The sequence below is a fragment of the Delphinapterus leucas genome, chromosome 7 (genome assembly GCF_059928025.1).
Source record: "Delphinapterus leucas isolate spDelLeu-1000000601 "Yukka" chromosome 7, BTC_Dleu_Yukka2, whole genome shotgun sequence".
Taxonomy (NCBI): Eukaryota; Metazoa; Chordata; class Mammalia; order Artiodactyla; family Monodontidae; genus Delphinapterus; species Delphinapterus leucas.
Window position 1 is genome coordinate 6,802,183 of NC_143135.1, and position 18,075 is coordinate 6,820,257.

Below are 18,075 nucleotides of genomic sequence, written 5' to 3' on the forward strand. Positions count from 1 at the left end.
ACAGGCCACTGCCCTGGGAGTGATGGTGGGCCTCCCAGAGGTTCCAACAGAAAACCCTAATGTGAACTTCTCAGAAGCCCTGGGAGGGACTTCCCTGGTGGCACAGTGGTTAAGAATCTGCCTGCCAATGCAGGGGACACGGGTTCGAGCCCTGGTCTGGGAAGGTCCCACATGCCGTGGAGCAACTAAACCCGTGCGCCCCAACTACTGATCCTGTGCTCTAGAGCCCACGAGCCACGACTACTGAGCCCGCGCACATAGAACCTGTGCTCCGCAACAAGAGAAGCAACCGCAATGAGAAGCCCGCGCACAGCAACGAAGAGTAGCCCCGCTCGCTGCAGCTAGAGAAAAACCGCATGCAGCAACGAAGACCCAACGCAGCCAAAAAAAACTAAGTAATTAAAACAAACAAAAAAGAACCCCTGGGAGGATGGGGGAGGAGACCATGTAGGGGTCTTAGCATCAGCGGAGACTGTCTTGTCAGGTAGGGCAGGAAGTACTGGTTGGGTCTGTCACAGCAGGAACAGAGAACCCCACTCTCCAAGGGCCCCTCTTGCTTCTGAGCAAGACCCTAATGCAGGGCTCTCTGCCGCCAGCCTTCCCTCCTCTTCCTGAGTTTCAGTTGCCCTGTTATTACCGCTGGCAGAAGGGTCGCCAGTCCCACCAGTTCCCCTGGCCTCCTTTACCAACTAACCGCTGTGTGTGGGGAGGGGGAGGTTCCCTGGGCCTGTTACCTGGAGTCCCCCCAGAGGCGGTAGAGGCCCGGAGGGGCCAGGTAGGAGCCGGCTGGACTGGACAGGCCGAGTTTCTTAGCAGCAAGATCACTTCCTGGGAAAGCTGGGACTGCAGGGAGAAGGGCGGGGGGCACGGGGCGGACGCTGGGAGTTCACTTCCGAGTTCCTGTGGGTTTGGAACGTCCTGGTCCACCCTCCATGCCCCACGCATCTCCCCTCCCGCCCTTTCTCCAGGTTTGGAATGTTTGGAAGCTGGCTGTGGCTGGGACAGTAACAGGCACAAACATTTCTGTGGCAGGAGCTAGACCCCAACACCTTTGGCCCCCTTGGTCTCTCGCGGAGGAGTTTTGGAGTTTCCAGAGCCCTCTTTTCTTGTATTTTCACACATTTCCCACGAAGACCATGTGATGCCCGTCAGTGAGAGCCTGGGGAGCTCCAGTCGGGTGCCTGTGCAGTGGTTGCTCTGCCAGGTGGCCGCGATGGCCTTGGCCTCTTGTTAACCTGTCTAGGCTTCGCTTCCTCATCTGGAGAGTCTAGACCTCGGGGCTAGTGCACAAGTCACCAGACAGATGGTAGTGGAGGCTCGTCCGTGTCAGGGTTTCTCCCTCCTTTCTCTTTCCTCAACTCTGCGGACGTGGGGTCGGTCGTTTGGGAGCTTCAGAGATCTCTGCTCAAGGGCAGAGCTCAGGGCAGCCTGGGCCCCCTCCTGCTTCCTCGGCTCTCACCCACTAGTGCAGTTCCCCCACCGCAAGGTAAACCCCGGAGCGCAGGGACCTCGTTCGTCTCTGCATCCCCAACGCCTCAGCACGGGGCTTGGCACAGAGTAGGTGCTCATGAAGGGAAAGGCTCTCCTATCTCATGATCATGGAGGGTTGAGACACGGAAGCCCCAGCCTGAGAGTCCTCAGACTGGAGCCTGTGTGACCTTGAGCAAGACATTTAATCTCCCTGAGCCTCAATTTCTTTGTCTAAAAACAAGAACAATAATAGCTACTTCCCAGGGTGGTTGTGGGGATTAGTGATGTCAGAGGGAAGCGCAGCTTGGTGCCTGCCCACCACAAGTAGTAGAAGCTCAATAAATGCAAGCGGTGATTAGCTGCTATTAAAGGGCCGGTGTCTAGGGGCAGGACAGGAATAAAGACACAGACGTAGAGTATGGACTTGAGGACACGGGGAGGGGGAAGGGTAAGCTGTGAGGAAGTGAGAGAGTGGCATGGACATATATACACTACCAAACGTAAAATAGATAGCTAGTGGGAAGCAGCTACATAGCACAGGGAGATCAGCTCGGTGCTTTGTGACCATCTAGAGGGGTGGGCTAGGGAGGGTGGGAGGGAGGGATACGCAAGAGGGAGGAGATATGGGGATATATGTGTATGTATAGCTGATTCACTTTGTTATACAGCAGAAACTAACACACCATTGTAAAGCAATTATACTCCAATAAAGACGTTAAAAAAAAATAAATAATATAAAGGGCCAGTGACACGACTCCAGGAGCACGGGGCTTAGCAGTAAATGACCCTGGCATCTCTCACTGCCCTGAGCCTCTCTCGGTTTGGTCTCCCACCCTGAATGCCGTGGTCCCTTTACTCTGTGGAACGAGCCCGTGCTGCTGTCACCTAACAGGCCGTGTGGCCCCGCAGCCTGGACGCAGAGCTCACTTGCTCTCTGCCCTGAGCAGCCCTGCCCCGGCTTCCTCTCCACGGTGGTGGGAGAGGGTGGGAGAAGGGGGCGTGCCAGCCGCCCTCAAGCGTTAAGTCACAGGCGAATTCTGAGGACAGGCGGGTACTCCTGCTTGAGATTTAGGCCGGTTACACAGTGCAGCTGGCTCCCTACCCCTCACATCTCTGAACACATTTTTAGACGCCTGCTTTGTGTTCTACTTTGAAAGCTTGATAGGGTAGAAGTATTCTCATTTTATGTAGAGAGAACAAGTGAGGAACAAAGGAAATCGGTCCCTTGTTACGGAGCTCTTACGTTCAGGAAACAGAACCTGGAAGACACATTATAATTCTCAATGTACCACCCTTGCCCAGAACCAGAATCTCCACACCTGCTGGTGTCGGACCTGAGTCCCCACGTGTCAGCGAGCCTGCCACCCAGGGGGTGGGGCTGCCAGGCAAGGAGGGCCGTCCCAGAGGAGGACTGAGAGGGCCTGACTGATGGGTTACAGGAACCAGAAAGCTGGGAGCTGTTAGCCTGCGGGGTGAGGGATGGAAGATCAAAACAGACTCTAGAAACTGGGGAAGGGGGCTGGCATGAGGAGCGGAGGGCAGATTGGTCTTGGACATGAAGAGGGCGGAACATCCTGGGTGAGGCGAGACCACCACCGCCTGAGGGAGTGGACTCGTCCTGGGTGGCCCCAGAGGACGGGCCAGGGGAGCCCTTCCAAGACCAGGTCTTCACCACCCAAGCCCAGCCTCCCAACTGGTCCACCCCTTCCAGGGTTTTCTTTTCCGTTCCATTCTCTTCACTAGCATTTTCACCTAGGCTCTGCCTTCTTGGGAATGGGGATTAGGCCTGGAAGTCACGGCCACTGCCTGCCCCCTTAGAATTTCATGGCTGGAAAGTCTTGTATTTTGTCCAGCCTTCAGCCCCCCTACTGAGTCCCTGTAGAAATTCCTAACGAATGGCTTCCCAGCCCCAGCCAGCAGCCCCCAGTGACAATGCCCGGGGCGCCTCCCTCCCAAGCCACTGCCCCACGTTAAGCTGTGCCAGGGCTCCCTGCAGTGGAGGCTGTGCCCCTCTGATGCTCACCTCTTCGCCCAGGTTCTGCCCGCTGGGTCCACCGGAATGAGCCTCTCTCCCTGCTTCAAGCCAGCAGCCATGTGGTTGGTGCTCCCCACTCACTCAGCCACCTTCTCAGCCTTCTACACTTCCTCATCTCCGCTGCAGTTTGTCAGTGAGTTTCTTCAAGGGTGTTATTGAGATGGGGGCGTAGAGACATGAAGCCTTTAGAACAGAAAGGGCCTTTGAACTTGGGAACCCACCTCATTTTATACACGAGGAAACTGAGGAGTTAGGTCACTTGCCCAGGGCCACACAGATGGCCCCAGACAGGGCAGTGCCTCAAGCCCTGTCACTGCTCTTTTCCTGCCACCCACCAACTGGTGACGGGCCCAGGCAGGCAGAGGGCAGTCTCGGCTGTTGACGCCACGCTTCTGGTGTCATCCGGGGTCACACTAGTGCTTCTTTGGGCTGCCCCATCCCCAGTGACGTGTTGAACTTCAAGTTGACTAAAAGCCCTGAATTGTTTTATAACTCGATTTTCTTCTGATTGTAAAAATTATATATGCTCATTGTAGAAACATTAGAAAATACATAAAAATATAAAGTATAAACCTTCACAGCACTTCCTGATGCTGTAAAGTTCCCCCCACCGTGCACTTGGTTGCTTTGCCTTTAGCTGTATAAATAGGACTCTCCTTCCATCCTCCATTAGGCCGGATGTCTTGCTAGGTCCCAGCCAGCTCTCCTGTCTCTCAGAATTTTGTTTTGTTACCAGTTCTTGTTGGCACCTGGGCAGGGCTCAAAAAGACACAGTGGTGTGGCTGAACGAATGACAACATCCGGATTGTCGGATCGTTGGTGGGACGGGTGAGGCCCCCTGTGGCCCCAGAGCCCACACCTCCTCTCTTCTGGGTCGGATCCTCCTCTTTCCCTCCCTGAAACACCTCCCCTCCTCTTTTTTTTTTTTTTTTTTGCGGTACGTGGGCCTCTCACTGTTGTGGCCTCTCCCGTTGCGGAGCACAGGCTCCCGACGCGCAGCCTCAGCGGCCATGGCCCACGGGCGCAGCCGCTCCGCGGCATGTGGGATCTTCCCGAACCGGGGCACAAACCCGTGTCCCCTGCATCAGCAGGCGGACTCTCAACCACTGCGCCACCAGGGAAGCCCTCCCCTCCTCTTTTGTTCTATTCAGACTCTCCCATTTTTCCAGCCCAGCTGAATCCCACCTCTTCCAAGAAGTCTTCGTTCTTTCAAATGCAGAAGGCTCCTTTTTGGGTTCCACAGCCTTCGTAGTCTGGCCACACCACTTACTTACCCTTAGTTATCCACTGACTTGCGCTAATCTCTTCCCTCTGCGGGGCTGCCGCCTATTTCCCAGGCAGCGGAGGGCACCCACGCCGTTCTCGTTTCCCTCATGGCACCCATCCTGCAGAGTCCTGAGATCATTATGGGCCCTCAGAATGTGACTGCTGGCCTGACCCTGTCTGAGTGGTGTCCCGTCCTTGAGCCCTTCTGAGGAGTGGCTTAGAGGGAGCCCCGGGGACGCTCTCCCCACCCCCATCCCTGGCTTCCTGGAAAGCTTGCTCCCCCTAAAGTTTGCATAGCAGTTAATCGTCTGGGTTCCCAACAATGGGCTCTGCCCATCTTGGGACATGTAAAAATAGGATTTGGTTTGCCTTTCACATTGGGAGGCTTCTAGAGATAAAGAGAAATCCTCTGCGCCTGGCTATTTAAAGAGACATAGGGAGGGGTAGGGGCCCTTTCCAGTCCTCTGGGCTTCACACAGGGAGCCTTAGAGGTCAGGTCAATGTTTTCCTTTCTCCTCGCAGCAACAGGACTACCAACTCTTCTCACGCCTCCCGGGACATCTGCCAAGGGCCCAGGCCTGGCAGCCCCCTCCTCCATCCCTGGCGGGGGCGTGATGGAAAAACGCTGAACTGGGACTTGGGGACCAGGGTCCCCAGAGTAATCAGGTCTCCCCAAGCAATCCTGGGTAGGTGATGGGCACGGCCAGGTAATCTCTAAGCTTCCCTCTACTTTGAGTTGCCTAGAGGTGCGAGGCCATCTGCCGGCCTCTCCGTCGGCAGCGTGCGCATGCTTCTGAGCACAGACCCTGAGCCAGGCTGTCTGGTTTCTAGCCCAGTCCACTACTAGTTAGTCATGAGACTTGGGGCCAGCTGCGTAACCTCTCTGCCGGGTGTGGGGAGCAGCCCCCATCTCGTAGGGTGGCTGGAAGGTCAAGGGAGCTAATATGCATGAAACACGAGTGTGCCTGGCCCAGAACAAGTGCTGTGCCGGTGTGACCATCCCTACAGCTAGGTGTCTGACCCAGAAGTGACGGGAATTTTGCGCCCTACTAGTTAGGAATGTGGCTCTTCCTCCTGTGGTCCTGGCAGGGTGTGGGGAAGAGACTGGACCCCAAGTAACTGCACCTGCTGGAGGAGAGCCACGAGTCAGTCAGGCTGCAGGAGCCAGGGGAGGGCCTGATGCCACCGTGAAGAGCAGAACATGTGGCCTTGGGGTCAGCAGGCACTGACTGCCCAGACCATGGGCAGGCCACTTGATCTAGCAGGCTCTTGTCTTGACCAGGGCCATCGCTACTCGTAAAAGGGTAAAGCTTTGACTAGAATGCATCAATTGTTTTGATTAATTTCCCTGCAGGTGGAAAAACGAGGTCTATTAAACAAAAAAGCAGAAACACAGAAAATGATAGTTCTTTATTTTGATAGTTGAGGGGAAAGTTATAAAACAGACAGCACAGAGCTTTGTGACTGCCTCAGATAGGCAATGAACACAGAGATGAACAATGAACAGGCAATGAACACAGGGATACAGAAATGTAAACAAGACAAGGCTTCCAGAGAATGTTAGTTTATGCTATACACCTTCCAGAATACAGCAGCTCCCACAGACTCTAAAGTAAACTAAAACGAGAGCCTTCCAGAACAATCCATACACATTCTGAGGGAGGTCAGAGAAGGCTCCTTCCCTGCATCCGGGGACTGTGCGGTTGCTGCTCTTTCCGGGCAGGAGAGGCCAAGGCTGGTTCCGCCTGGGCTTTGGCTTCACGGGGCGGCTTCACCTGCTCTGTTCTGTGTTCTCTTTCGAGTTTGCCTTCTCGCTCTTCGGCAGGCTGGCTCCAGCCCCTGCCTGTCTTTCCCTTTTGACCCACACCCCTTTCGTGTTCTTAGCAGGAAGCCCAGCCAAGCCAAGGGAGCCTGGCAGAGTCCCTCAGGTGGAGCCAACCAGCCCAGGGGTGGCTCCCTCCTTAGGTGCGCAAGACCCAGCCTCGCCATTTGCCAAACATTCAGAAAAAAGGCTACAAATGTAACTTGTTAACCATCTAATACTGTCCTCCCTCTAGAAGTTTCTGATATGTCTGGTTATTATTCTGTCCCAATTTTTTTGTTCCCGTCCTAGGGTTTTTGACTCTCCCAGGAAGAGAGCAGGCCTCGCAGCCTGGCCCCGCACTCTTGCTGTTACTTCAGGCAGTGGACTCTGGGCGCATCACAGACTCATCACCCCAACCGGCTTACCCCTGCAGCCGCAGCTGGACACCCCCCACCCCGGATCTCCGGAATGGTGAGTTGTTCCGCAAAAAGTCTGTTATCAGGAGGCTCTCCGTCACCCTTGCCTTGAAAGGATGTGGGAGGGAGGGAGAGACACGGGGAGGGAAGAGCAGAAGATGTGACGGCTGTCCCGGCAGAAGAGGGAGAACAGAGAGCAGTACAGCCTCCTCCAGGCAGGGCCGGAGGAAAGTCTTAGGTTAAATATCTCAGGAGGTATGAGGGGTGGGTCAGGGCAGCCACCCCAGAGCCAAGGCGCAGAGGAGGCGTGAAACGTCCAGGATAAATAGAACTGCGTGGGGAGGAGAAAAGCCAGCTCCACCCTCTCTTAAAACAGTCGCCATCGGCACCAAAAATATATTACTATCTGTACATATGTCATCTTTTAAAAAAGGAAATAAAACCTCCTTGGCACCTTGTAGTTGATTTCTTAAAAATGAGGTGATATATGGCAAGGCCTTCCGCGTGCGCACACGTCCACGGCTGTGCACACGCGTGCATCTCCCTGTCGAAGAGCAGCACCCTGCAGCGCCCCTGCAGCCCTGAGCGCGAGGAACATGGCCGGGCGGGCCGCCACCAGCTCCTGTACGGCTGTTGTTTGCAGGGGTCCCCTCTGCCGGGGCGCCTGACTTTGCCGTCCACGGGGGACCAGCAGTCCCCCATCCACCCGCTGCTCCAGAAGCAGAGGACAACAGGATCGCCCTCATGTACCTCCTCTGGGAAGGAAGTCCTGTCTCTGGACCCAAGCTGCTTCAAATCGAAGGCAGCCCTGGCCCGCCCCGCCCCGTCCCACAGTTACACATGTCTGCCCGGGCTCAGAGTGGCCTCTGCCCCCCAAACACCGACGCAAATGCGAGCAGAGGTCAGCACCGGCCCGAGTGAGCACGCGTGCCCACGGGCTCCGCGCCGGGTCACCGGCGCTCCGGCAGGAGGCCGCAGAGGGCGGGCTGGCCGGGCGGCAGGGAGGCGGCCCTCGCCTTCTCGGGGCTGCCCAAGCCAGGGCACCACTGCTCAGAGGTGGTGACTGCTCTGCAGCAGGGAGGTGACGGTGTCCTGCAAGGCCACGGCCACCTTCTTGGAGGTCTTGCGCAGCAGCGGGCTGTCAGGGTGGCGCTCCTTCAGGTGCAGGACGTGGCCCTCCTGGCTCTCAGACGTGCAGCCGCACTCCTCGCACACGTACAGCTTGGCCCGCCGCTCCTTGTATGCGTACTTCTGCTGCACGCCGTGGATCTTCTTGAGATGAGACTCCAGAGAGCAGCGCTGTGTGAAGGCCTTGTCACACAGGCTGCATTTGTAGGGCCGCACACCTGCGGGGAGGGCAGTGCCGGCGTCAGGGACCCGACTCCGCAGCAGAGGAGCGCCCGGAGGCCCGCCCGACTCCAGCTCCCCAGCAAACCGCGGAGGACGTCTGCCCAGAGCTCCCAGGCCCCCCAGGGCCCAGGACAGCAGCACGGCGGCCGCGGCCGTGGCCTCCGCCGGGCGGGCTCCTCTTACCAGTGTGGGTGCGCACGTGCCTCTTCAGGTCAAAGGTGTCGTTGAAGCCCTTCCCGCAGTAGGTGCAGAGGTGCCTCTTGACGTCGTTGTGACACTTCATGTGGCGATTCAGCATGCGCTGGTACGCGAAGGCCTTCCGGCAGATGTGGCAGGGGAAGAGGCCTCCACTGGGAGTGTCCCCCAGCGTCACCTGTGGGCGAGGACGGGGTTTGTGACGGATACCCAGGAGTTGGGGCTGCAGGTGGCAGACTGCGAGGACACACACACCAGCCCCCAGCCACGTGAGGAGGGCGGTGCCCACCCCAGAGGCCACACCTCTGTGCCGCTGGCTCCCAGAGGTCTGGTGGTGGAGCTGGAAGGAAGGTCCGCCTCCTGTTGGGCTCCTGAGTCTCTGTGCAGGGCCGCCACCCAGCCCCTTCCTTACCATCTGTGGCCATCTCCCCACAGAAACAGCCCGATTCAGTAACTCTACCTGTTAGAAAGTCCTCCCTTCACTGAGCCCAAGTCTTTCTCTGTAGTTTCTGCCCTCTGTCCCCATTCTAAGCCTTAGGACAGGGAAGAATGCCCACGACGTGGTCTCCGTGCAGCCTTCCCAGGCTGAGGCCACCGCTAGGAGCCCGGAGCCCCCTCACAGGCCAGCCCCGCCCCTGGCCTTCCTTGAGCCTGACGTGGTCCGGTCTGAGTCCCTTTGCCACCCTGATGACTCTCTTGCTTATAAACTTTTTTCATTTTCTTTGTAATTATGGAACAGCTGTTCAGAAGTGGAGACGTGGCCTCAACGCCCTACCTCTGTGAATGTTCAGAGGTTACTTGTGCTTTGTGGTGGCCTTGTCACTGGCCACTCCTCCCGAGCTCCCTGGGCACCGGGCGCACCCCATCACCCCATGCCTTCGGGCACCGGGTAAATGCCTTGCTGCTAGCTAAGCAAGCCCTTTGGGGTCAGGACTCGCTCCTCTGGCACATCTGCTGTCCTGTGCCCCCTGCTCTCTCTCTCCACGCGCTCCCTAGCCACTGGGATTAAGGGGTGGGAGGAAGGGCCCTCGGTGATCAGGGGCACTGTGTCAGCTCCCCGGCCAACCGCCCAGCACATGTCTTGGCGATTCCCCTCTGGTTACAACATGTGGCCTCCGCAGTTAAGAGAGGTGGGAACAGCATTGCACGGCCAGTTTTCTTCAGTCTTTTGGCTCATAGGAAAGCTCTACGGGAGCCCTTCCTCTAGATGACTGCTTCCAGATCCCGGAGCTTTCAGGAATGCAGGCCCAGCCAGAGACAGCCTGGACGCTGCATGCTGGAAAGCAGGGGCATTCCTGTGAGCTCCTTCCTGCCTCTGCTGCTGAGCAGGGGGCGCTCACCAGGCCCCGCCCCAGACGCAAGGCTCTGGGATGGAAGCACACGCTTGGGCGAGGCGGAGACTGCCGCCGGGCACCTGCGCAGGGAGTCGACCACCGAGCAGACTCCAGACCTCACTCTCAGGCGGCGGAGACGCAGGCCCAGGCCAGCTTGCAGAGCCAGGCTCACGCTTCCTCACTTCTCCTAGGACTTCTGTGTAAAGAGGTGCCTCCCCTCAAGACCAGAAATGAAGCTAAACAACCCCCAGAGAGGACTCCAAAGGGTTAAGCGTCTTTGGAACCTCACTGCTTCTTCCCAGCGCATGGGCATTCTCACTTCCGACCCACTTCTCTTCTTTCCCACCCCTGTCCGTGCTCCAGTGAGGTTCACTTCTCTGCAGAAACCTAGACCCAGATCCAAGGCCAATCTCTGCTTAAGTCTCATTTGTGCCACGTCTCGTGGGCTGGACCCAGGAGGATACACGTGCCCCTAGTCGTTGGAGACAACGTGAGGGTCAGTACCTTCATCTTGGTGCGCAGGAAGCCATGGTCCCTGCTCTGTGGGTCTGCCAGGCGGCTCGTGTCTTCGGAGGGCAGCTGGGCCACCACGCAGGGTCCTGGGGTCACACTATAGCTGGGGTCCTGAAGGCTCATGTCCAAAGCCAGGGGGCAAGAAGGGGGTTCGGCCACTGATGGCTCTGGCTCCCTGTAGGGCTGTGGTGGGCAGAAGCCTAGGCTGACTGGGAAGAGAAGAACAGCCAAGTGAGGGGCTTGGTGGAGAAAAGGGGATTGCGCGGGATTTCCGGAAGGTTCCCTGGCGGATAGCTGGCTGGAACGTGGAGCCGCTGCCCCACCCCTTGCAGGCATGTGGCAGAGCAGGGCTGCCCCCAGCCCACTGCATGCCGCACCTCTCTCCCCCCACCCCATTAAGGTAATTACAGGTGACGCCAGCCAAGCTCCACGGCCCACAGGCCTGCCCGCTGAGTAATTTGTGTCTTAGCGGAACTGGGAGGACCAAAGCTGCCCTGCCAATTATTCTTCCCGAGCTGTCTGCCTGCCCCACCTGGGCCAGTCCCTCTGGATTCCAGGCCTCATCCATGCTCCTGCAGGGACAAAGGGCGCCACTGGAGGCCCTGGACCCAGGGACTCATCCCTGCCCCAGAAGGGTCCCGGTGGTCTGCACCACTCCGAGCCTCTCTTCCAGGCAGATTTAGCTGCTGGCCGTGGGGAACAGGTGGTCCTAACCCCTCTCTCCTTCCGGGTGGTCTGTCCCTGACGTTGCAGCTCATTGGGGCTCCAGGCTCCCCACTCCCGCTGGCCCAGCTTAGCAGGTGAGCAGGCCGGGTGGGGCAGGGCAGGGAGGAGGTCAGGGAGCAGCAGGTGGATGCAGCCTAACAGTCTCCTGGGCAGCCTGCCCAGCTGTTACGCAAGCCTCCCCCAGAGCAGGAACCGCTCACTTGCTTGGTCGCTGTGGCGCTTTGAGGGCTGGGCTCCCGCCCTTCGCACGGCAGCTGCAGCGATACCAGCAATACCGGCAGCCCTTTGACACGCTGCTCCCCACGGCAGACACCTCACGCTAAACAGGGCCGGAGAGGCTTGGCCCTCGTCCTGACTAGACAGGAGGGGAGCTCTCCCGAGTGACACAGAGGAGACAAGTCTCAAACCCCCAGAGCTGAGGCAAACAATCTAATGTTACAGTTTGGTCAGTATTTTTCTCCTGAAGAGGCTAAGCTAGGAACATTTTCCAAGCCTCAGAAGGAAAAATCAAGAGGGGCACAGGAAGGAAAGGATGAGTGGGCTTCAGGGAGAGGGACTTAGCAGGTTGACTTAGGGTCTCAGAACCATGAAGGCGGCCCCCTGCGCCTGCAGCACCCGGCCGGTGAGACAGTGGGCAAGGGAGGGGCGGCCCCCAGCAGGATGCAGCGGGCAAGGCTGGAAGCAGAGGACACACCAATGGAGGAAGGGCGAATATGGGCGAATATGAAGGCACCCAAGTTTCGGGAGAGGCCCCCGCTCTCGCCCCCTTCAAACACAACAAAGTTCTGACGGGAAGAATGCGCCTGCCCGCCACCCAAACCCGTTCTGCTGGCACTGGCGCCGTCTGTCTGTCCGTCCAGGGACTCTAATGTGCCACCTCATTCCGGGAGTTGATTCACCAGCACCTGGCCCTGGCCTGGCCTCTCTCCAAGCCCTGGACGGCTGGACGTCAGGCCGGAGCTCTCGGAGGCCCCCCCCCGCCCCCCATCCTCCCACAGTGACAGCCGTCTGTGTACAGGGATGGGGGCTGCCAGAGGGTGGGCGTGTCAGAGTGTTGGCAGCTTCAATTTATGCCAGATTACCAGCTATTGGAGATCTTGGCTGAGAATTCAAAACTGGACAACAATTTCCATTTCTCAATCCAGGTAGAGACAAACAGGAACCTCTACCCTCTTCTGTCTTTCAGTATCAGAGAGCGAGATCAAGGCTCCCAAAAGCTGGAGCCGGGCCTCAGAGCCTGCACACGGAGCAGCAGAGGGAGGAGTGACAACAGGTGAGGGTTAACCGGTTTGCGCTCAAACGAGTTGTCACCCTTGGCTCCCTGCCTCCACGAGAGTGGGGTCCATGGTGAGGGTTCTGAGGATCTAAGCAGGTTTAGGGGGAGAACTGTTTCACAGGCCTGCCTCTCCCGTTCCGCAGAAGCCCTGAGATGACAGTGCTGGGGAACCGGGGACAGGGAGCGGGCCTGCCTGCTCTGCCCCTGTGCCGCTTTTCCCGAGCGAGGGGCAGGTGAGGCCGTCAGGGTGGGGACGGTTGCCTCATCCCACCAGCCCCGCCAAACCCGTCTTCCTGCCACCCCCGGAGCGTGGTCCTGCCGCCGCGCCTATCACTGGGCGGCACCGAGCGGCAGCGAGCAGAACTGGCTGGGCCCTGCTTGTGCTACTCTCTGTCCCCTAATTAGATGTTTCCGGCAAGGTGGCGGCCGCTGTGGCTACTCATCGCCCGCCCACAGCTGAGGAGTGTGGCAAGGCCCTCTCCCTACCCCCTCAGGGGCTGCACGGGTTCCCTTTCTGTCGGCTCAACATGCCTCCACCTGGATGACATTGTGGGCATTGGGCCAAGAGCAGCTTCCCACCCGAGGCCTTCAGCAAGTCCCCTCTCTCTTGCATTGAAAGCTCGTGGCCCAAATACCAGACAGGGTGCCAGGTCCTACCCTATCCAAGGCCTCAGGCCAGGGCTGGGCACGAGGCCTGGCCCTAGGCTCTCTGGGGAGAGCAGGTGAAGCAGACGTGAGGACACCTAGCCACGGGCTGGGGCTGCTGCCGACCTGGAAGCAGCAGGGGGGCGGCGGGGGAGCCCAGTGTGTCAGCACAGCCCAGGCTGGCGTTAGGCGGTCTTGCACCCTTATCGGGAAGGGCAGGGTCCCCTGTGCCCGTCTCCTCCGGCCCCCAGGTCAGCTAGCAGGGGCCTGAAAGGGAGCCAGTGCCAGCCAACTGGCAGAGCTGGGCAGCCCTGGAAACACAACGGGCCCATCTCTCAGCCTGTCGTTTCCATTCTGTGAATGCCAAGTTTTTCTCTCAGGCAGGATCTTTTCCCCCTTTCCCAACCGTTCCTCATACCGCGTCCACAGTGAAGTTAACCAACCCCGTGCACCTCAGCCTCACACCAGGGTGGACGCTGCAACCGGCGGGACCGTACTGTGTTTGCGTCCTTCCTTCCCTCCCTCCCGTGCAGCACGGGGCTGGCACCCCTGTGGGACGCCACACGATACTTGCTGAACATGAAGAGAGTTAAAGAAGAAGCCTGACATCAACAATGGCCGTGCTTTGCTCCCGTCCTCCCTGTGCCCAGAGGACTCGGCCTCACCTGCTCTCTTTCTGGGACAAACAGTCTGGCAGGATTCTGCCTCAGGTCACCCAAGCTAGGGACAAACAGCCTGGCAGCTTGGGTGACGGCACCCTGTGGGACAGCTAGGAGTCCCATCTAGCCCACCGTACCCATCCGTGGGCTGGCTGTCTACCCTCCCAGCCTTGCTGCCCCGGAGAGCTTGGCAGACGTGTCCCTCACTGCCAGCACTTCCCAGGAATCAGAATGATCACCGTCAGAGGCATAATCTCTCCCCAACTCCACTCCCTCGCGCCCCTACATGTGTACTCTGGGGCCCAAAGCTGACTTTCTCAGCCTTTCTAACTCGGCCCAGAAAGAGCTGCCCAGGTGCCCACACTGCCTAGTCAGAGCCAGGCTGAGGACGCTCCAGTCCCGCACACCTCAGCCTGGCTGCCCCCCTGGGGTAGGCATGTGCTGCTGAACTGGCAGAACGGACTGCAGACGCTCCGTCTGAAGTGGGGAGGTGGGGGGGTGGTTTTGGTGGGGGGGTAGGGAAGAGGCCCCAGGATGCTCATGGCTGGAGCATGTCATTCAGCTTCCAGGCCTGGTCTGCCCTCCAGTGCCTTCCTGGCCTTTTGAGATTCCTCTCAGCAGGGGCCTGGAGAACCCCACTTCATCCCTGTTCCTCCCCGTTCCTGGAGCTTCCCCTTAGGTCCAGGAGATGGAATTTAGCCCCTGGGTACAGGGGCCTGGGTTCATTGTCAAGAAACCAGCATTAGTCCCTGCACTCCACAGTCAATAATGACACAACGAAGGAGAAATGCCAGGGGAGATGGAGGGCAGGGGCTCGAGGGCCAAACAGGTGGCAACTTAACCATGAACCCTTTCAGTGCTCCCAGCGTGAGTGGTGCCGTTGCCCACCCCTGCAGCCTTCCAGGCCCTGTACCCACTTCTGGGCTTTTCCCTCAGCTTTGGGAGGAGAGTGAGGCCCAGGGGACTGAGGGTGGGAAACCTCTAGAATTGTGCCTCAGAGAAGAGGCTGGAGTGCTGGTCAGACTGGGGCCCTGGAGTCAGAGCTGCCAGGCCGGGGCCCAGGGTCTTCAGTCTGTAAACACTTCCTTTCCAGGCATTCTTTGCTGCTCTAAGGGTCTCAGAGGGCCCTGGCGGGAAGGTCAGACCTCAAACGCTTCATTCCCCAGCCCTCCCGGTGCCTCTCCCAGTGGGACCGGATGGGGTCAATGCTTACTTGGTCACAACGTGCTGAGTCTGTGAGGTGGGGTGAAGGAAACGTGCCCAGCCGGCTCTTAGGGTCACGGTCGGCTGGTGATGGAATGGCCCAGTCAGGGGACAGGCCACCACAAAACACACTCCCCACCCTCTAGCCATCTGAGGCACCTGAGCGTGGCCCGAGAACATTCCCTTTCTCATTTCCAAAAACTGTGGGAAAACTCTCTAGTGGGCCACATGGCTTTGAGAGGCAAAAGTAAGCTCTCTGACTTCTACTGTTTGCTTGAGCCCACAGGACTCTCCCTGGCAAACTGTCACCTGCACCTCCAGGTTAGACCCCATCCTACATCCGGGATGATCCTGCAGAGTGAGCGGCTCCCCTCACCTGGACAGCAGCGGCAGACGGTACAGACCATCCTGTGCACCTAATGGGACAGCCCCTGGGTGCAGGTCTCCCCCGCCACTCCCACTGTGGCCACCAGAACTGTGCTGGGGAAAATCACTAGGATGCAAGGAAGTCAATGATTTGAACAAACGGAATTCCTTTGTCCTTTGTAAAAGTCAACACATGATCTGTTACTGATTGGGATGTGAAATAAAACTAAAAATAACAGCACACTAGTCTCGAGCAAGGCTCCGCTCACCTTTAACACAGTCCAAGTTCGGTTTATCAGATCCCAAGGAGCAGCTAAGCAGCAAGTCAGACACAGGTGAGGGAGGAGGCAGGAGCAAGGAAGGGGGCTCGCGTCCCTCACCCCCTCACATGGCCCTTCTGGAGGTGGAACACCGACCAACTCCCCAGGGAACTTGGAGAAGCAAGAAACTATACACAGAATCCTGGGCCCACACCCTGATCCGCCTCCAGGTGTGGAGGCAGCGCACTTCCCTTTCTGTCTCAGTTTCCCCATTGGGGTCATCAGGACTACTGGTGCATTCCGACCTTTTAAGGAGGCTGTAGGTAGGGGCCTCGGCACTTGAGATAAGGCTAAGCTGTGAAACACCCCACCAGCCCTGTAGGCCATAGGATCCTGACGGTTGTCAGGCCACCACTACACCCACAGTCTCCAACAATTTATTCAGGACAGAAACCGAGGCAAGAGCCCTCACAGGGCCCCTCACCGCCCTTATTTCACCACTCTCCTACAGGGCCCGGGGCGATGCAGGGGAACCTGCAGATCAAAGGTCAAAGTCGGTTGGTTAATTACAACCTCTCCCCCGTTGGAGGCGCTGGGCAGGGTGTTCAGCGCATCCCGCGCCCCACCCCCAAGGCTTGGGGAAGGGGAGTTCCGAAGGAAACTGGCTCCCGACCAAAGATTCTGTTAGGGGTGGGGGAGGACCGAAGGCGCAGAAGAGGTCTCGGGGCTAACGTGGAAGATGCCCCTGGAGGAAGAAACAACTGGGGTTACTCATCCAAAGTTGACTCCCACGCTGTCAAGGCGTCTTCCGAAAATAAACTGGGTGCCCCAGCTTCCCCCGGGGCTGCTCCCTGGCTGCGGGGCGGGCTCCTTAAAACCCCTCTCAGCTCAGTGGCGTCCTCTGCAAGGTCGAAGGAGGCGCGTTTCTAACAGAGGTGAGAGCTGATCCCACCTTTGTCTTCCGGACTAGTGGGGTGCAGCTCGGCGCCTTCCCCACAGTCTCGCGCTCCCCACGGCTCGGAGCTCCTGCCTGCCCGACCCTCACGGGGACCTTCTGGAAGCCAGTGTTGTGGGTGAGAGGGAGAGATCAATGAAGGTGGCTTCAACTCTGGGTCTTCTCTTACATTTACACAAATCTCAGCAGAAACTCCAGCTCGCTCCCTGCCCCCCTAAGTGGCACCGCTCCAGTGCCCTCCTCCCGCCTCATAAAAGTCCCGGCTTTCGGGATTTACTGCACGAGAGTGGAGGGTTGCTTGAGCGGTGACACACCCCGTTGCCTCCCCTGCGCCGCGGCTCGGACCGGTGGAAGGCAGAGCGGCACCGCGCGGGCCCGCGCGCCTCGGACAGGCCTGCCCCCCGCCCCGCCGGGGTCCTGGGAACGGCTGTCCGCCCCCACCTGGCAGCCCCCGCGCCCACCCCCGCCCCCGCCTGGCCGCTCCTTCCGCCGGCCCTGCCTTCCCCTCCCCCCGCGCCCGGGGTCGGCCGCGCCGCGGGCTAACGGGGCAGCGGCCGCTTAAACATTAAATCGGGCGCCCCAGCTGCGCCGGCCGCCGGGCTCCGCGCCACTGCGCCCCGCACGCCGGCCGCTCGACGGGGCCCCGCCGCCCTCTCGGCGGCGCGGGGTTCGGGGCGCGCGGACTGGGCGCCTCACCTGGCACATAGATCTCTCCGCGCTCCTCGTCGGGGAGCTCGCTCCAGTTCCTCCTGCACGTGGAGACGCACGTCTTCTTCACTAGAAACGCACGAGGCATTTTCGAACCCTCCTCGCCGGGTACCGGCCGCTTCCGTAACTAGAGCCGGAGCCGTCCCACCTTTCCCTGGCCGGGCTGGAGGCGGGCGGGGGTGGGGGTGGGGGAGCAGGTCGGAGAAGAAGTCGCCAAAGCGTCCCGCGTTGCGCCGGGAGGCCGTGCCCGGGACGGCGCGCGCCCGTTTCAACTCCGCGGAGCTGTCGCCGTCCTCCGTCTGAACGAGGTCCCCTTCAGCCAGATGCACCGGGCGGCGGGGGAAGCGGCAGGTATGCTCCTCCCGGCGCGACTGGCGTCCCTCGCGTCCGCTCGGGAAGTCTTAAAGTGCGAGCAGGACGGACGGGTTCACGCTTTATTGGCTCGCAGCGGCGTGTGTTGGTGGCTGGGGCGGGGAGGGGGGGGAGCTGATCTGAGCTAATTAGCTTGGAGTGGCCCGGGGAGCGACGGCGCATGCGTTGGGAAATAACGGTGACAACCCACCTATTTGTTACCTGTCGAACCGGTTTCTATTCCGCTGCCGGTGAGGTGGCCTCGCGGGCTGGGCGGGGTGGCCGGGAGGGGGCGGGCGCAGGGCCCCCAGCACACGGCTGCCCAGCCGGCCCAGCCGCTGCCCGCCGGGGACCTCCCCGCCGGAGTGCTAGCGTTCGCCAACCGGAGTTTCGGAGTTTCGAAGGGAGCAGAGGAGGGGAGGGAGGGGAAGGGGCAATGTTATTCGGCGCTCGCACGCTCTAAGGGCGATGAAGTGAAACTCGCCCGACTGGGCCCGGCCCGGCGCGCCCCGGGCGCCTGGGGAGGCGTGAAGCCGTCGGGCG

The 18,075-nt window shown here is 59.4% G+C and overlaps 1 protein-coding gene across 2 annotated transcripts; it reads right to left on the reverse strand.

Moving 5' to 3' along the window:
- Positions 1–6,162: 6,162 nt before the first annotated feature.
- On the reverse strand, positions 6,163–17,641 carry OVOL1 (ovo like transcriptional repressor 1). Of its 2 annotated transcripts, XM_089914513.1 has the most exons (5): positions 17,170–17,261; positions 16,290–16,419; positions 10,375–10,592; positions 8,525–8,714; positions 6,163–8,337 (listed from the first exon to the last, which is right to left on the reverse strand). In XM_089914513.1, exons 2-5 carry the CDS (start codon positions 16,291–16,293, stop codon positions 8,042–8,044), a joined length of 708 nt encoding a protein of 235 aa, XP_089770639.1. In that variant the 5' UTR covers positions 16,294–16,419; positions 17,170–17,261; the 3' UTR covers positions 6,163–8,041. The 2 variants fall into 2 exon arrangements, with proteins under 2 accessions (XP_089770639.1, XP_022447974.1); XM_022592266.3 differs by lacking the exon at positions 16,290–16,419 and having other exon boundaries at positions 17,170–17,641.
- Between the last annotated feature and the right edge of the window lie 434 nt (positions 17,642–18,075).

What these genes read in the sequence shown, in the direction of transcription:
- OVOL1 (XM_022592266.3), bottom strand. Translation starts at nt 17,269, where the DNA reads ATGCCTCGTGCGTTTCTAGTGAAGAAGACGTGCGTCTCCACGTGCAGG. An exon ending in CGGAGAGATCTATGTGCCAG is followed by an intron (nt 10,593 to 17,169) that starts GTGAGGCGCCCA and finishes TTCTCTTCCCAG; the next exon opens with TCAGCCTAGGCTTCTGCCCA. An exon ending in GCACGTGCGCACCCACACTG is followed by an intron (nt 8,338 to 8,524) that starts GTAAGAGGAGCC and finishes CCCTCCCCGCAG; the next exon opens with GTGTGCGGCCCTACAAATGC.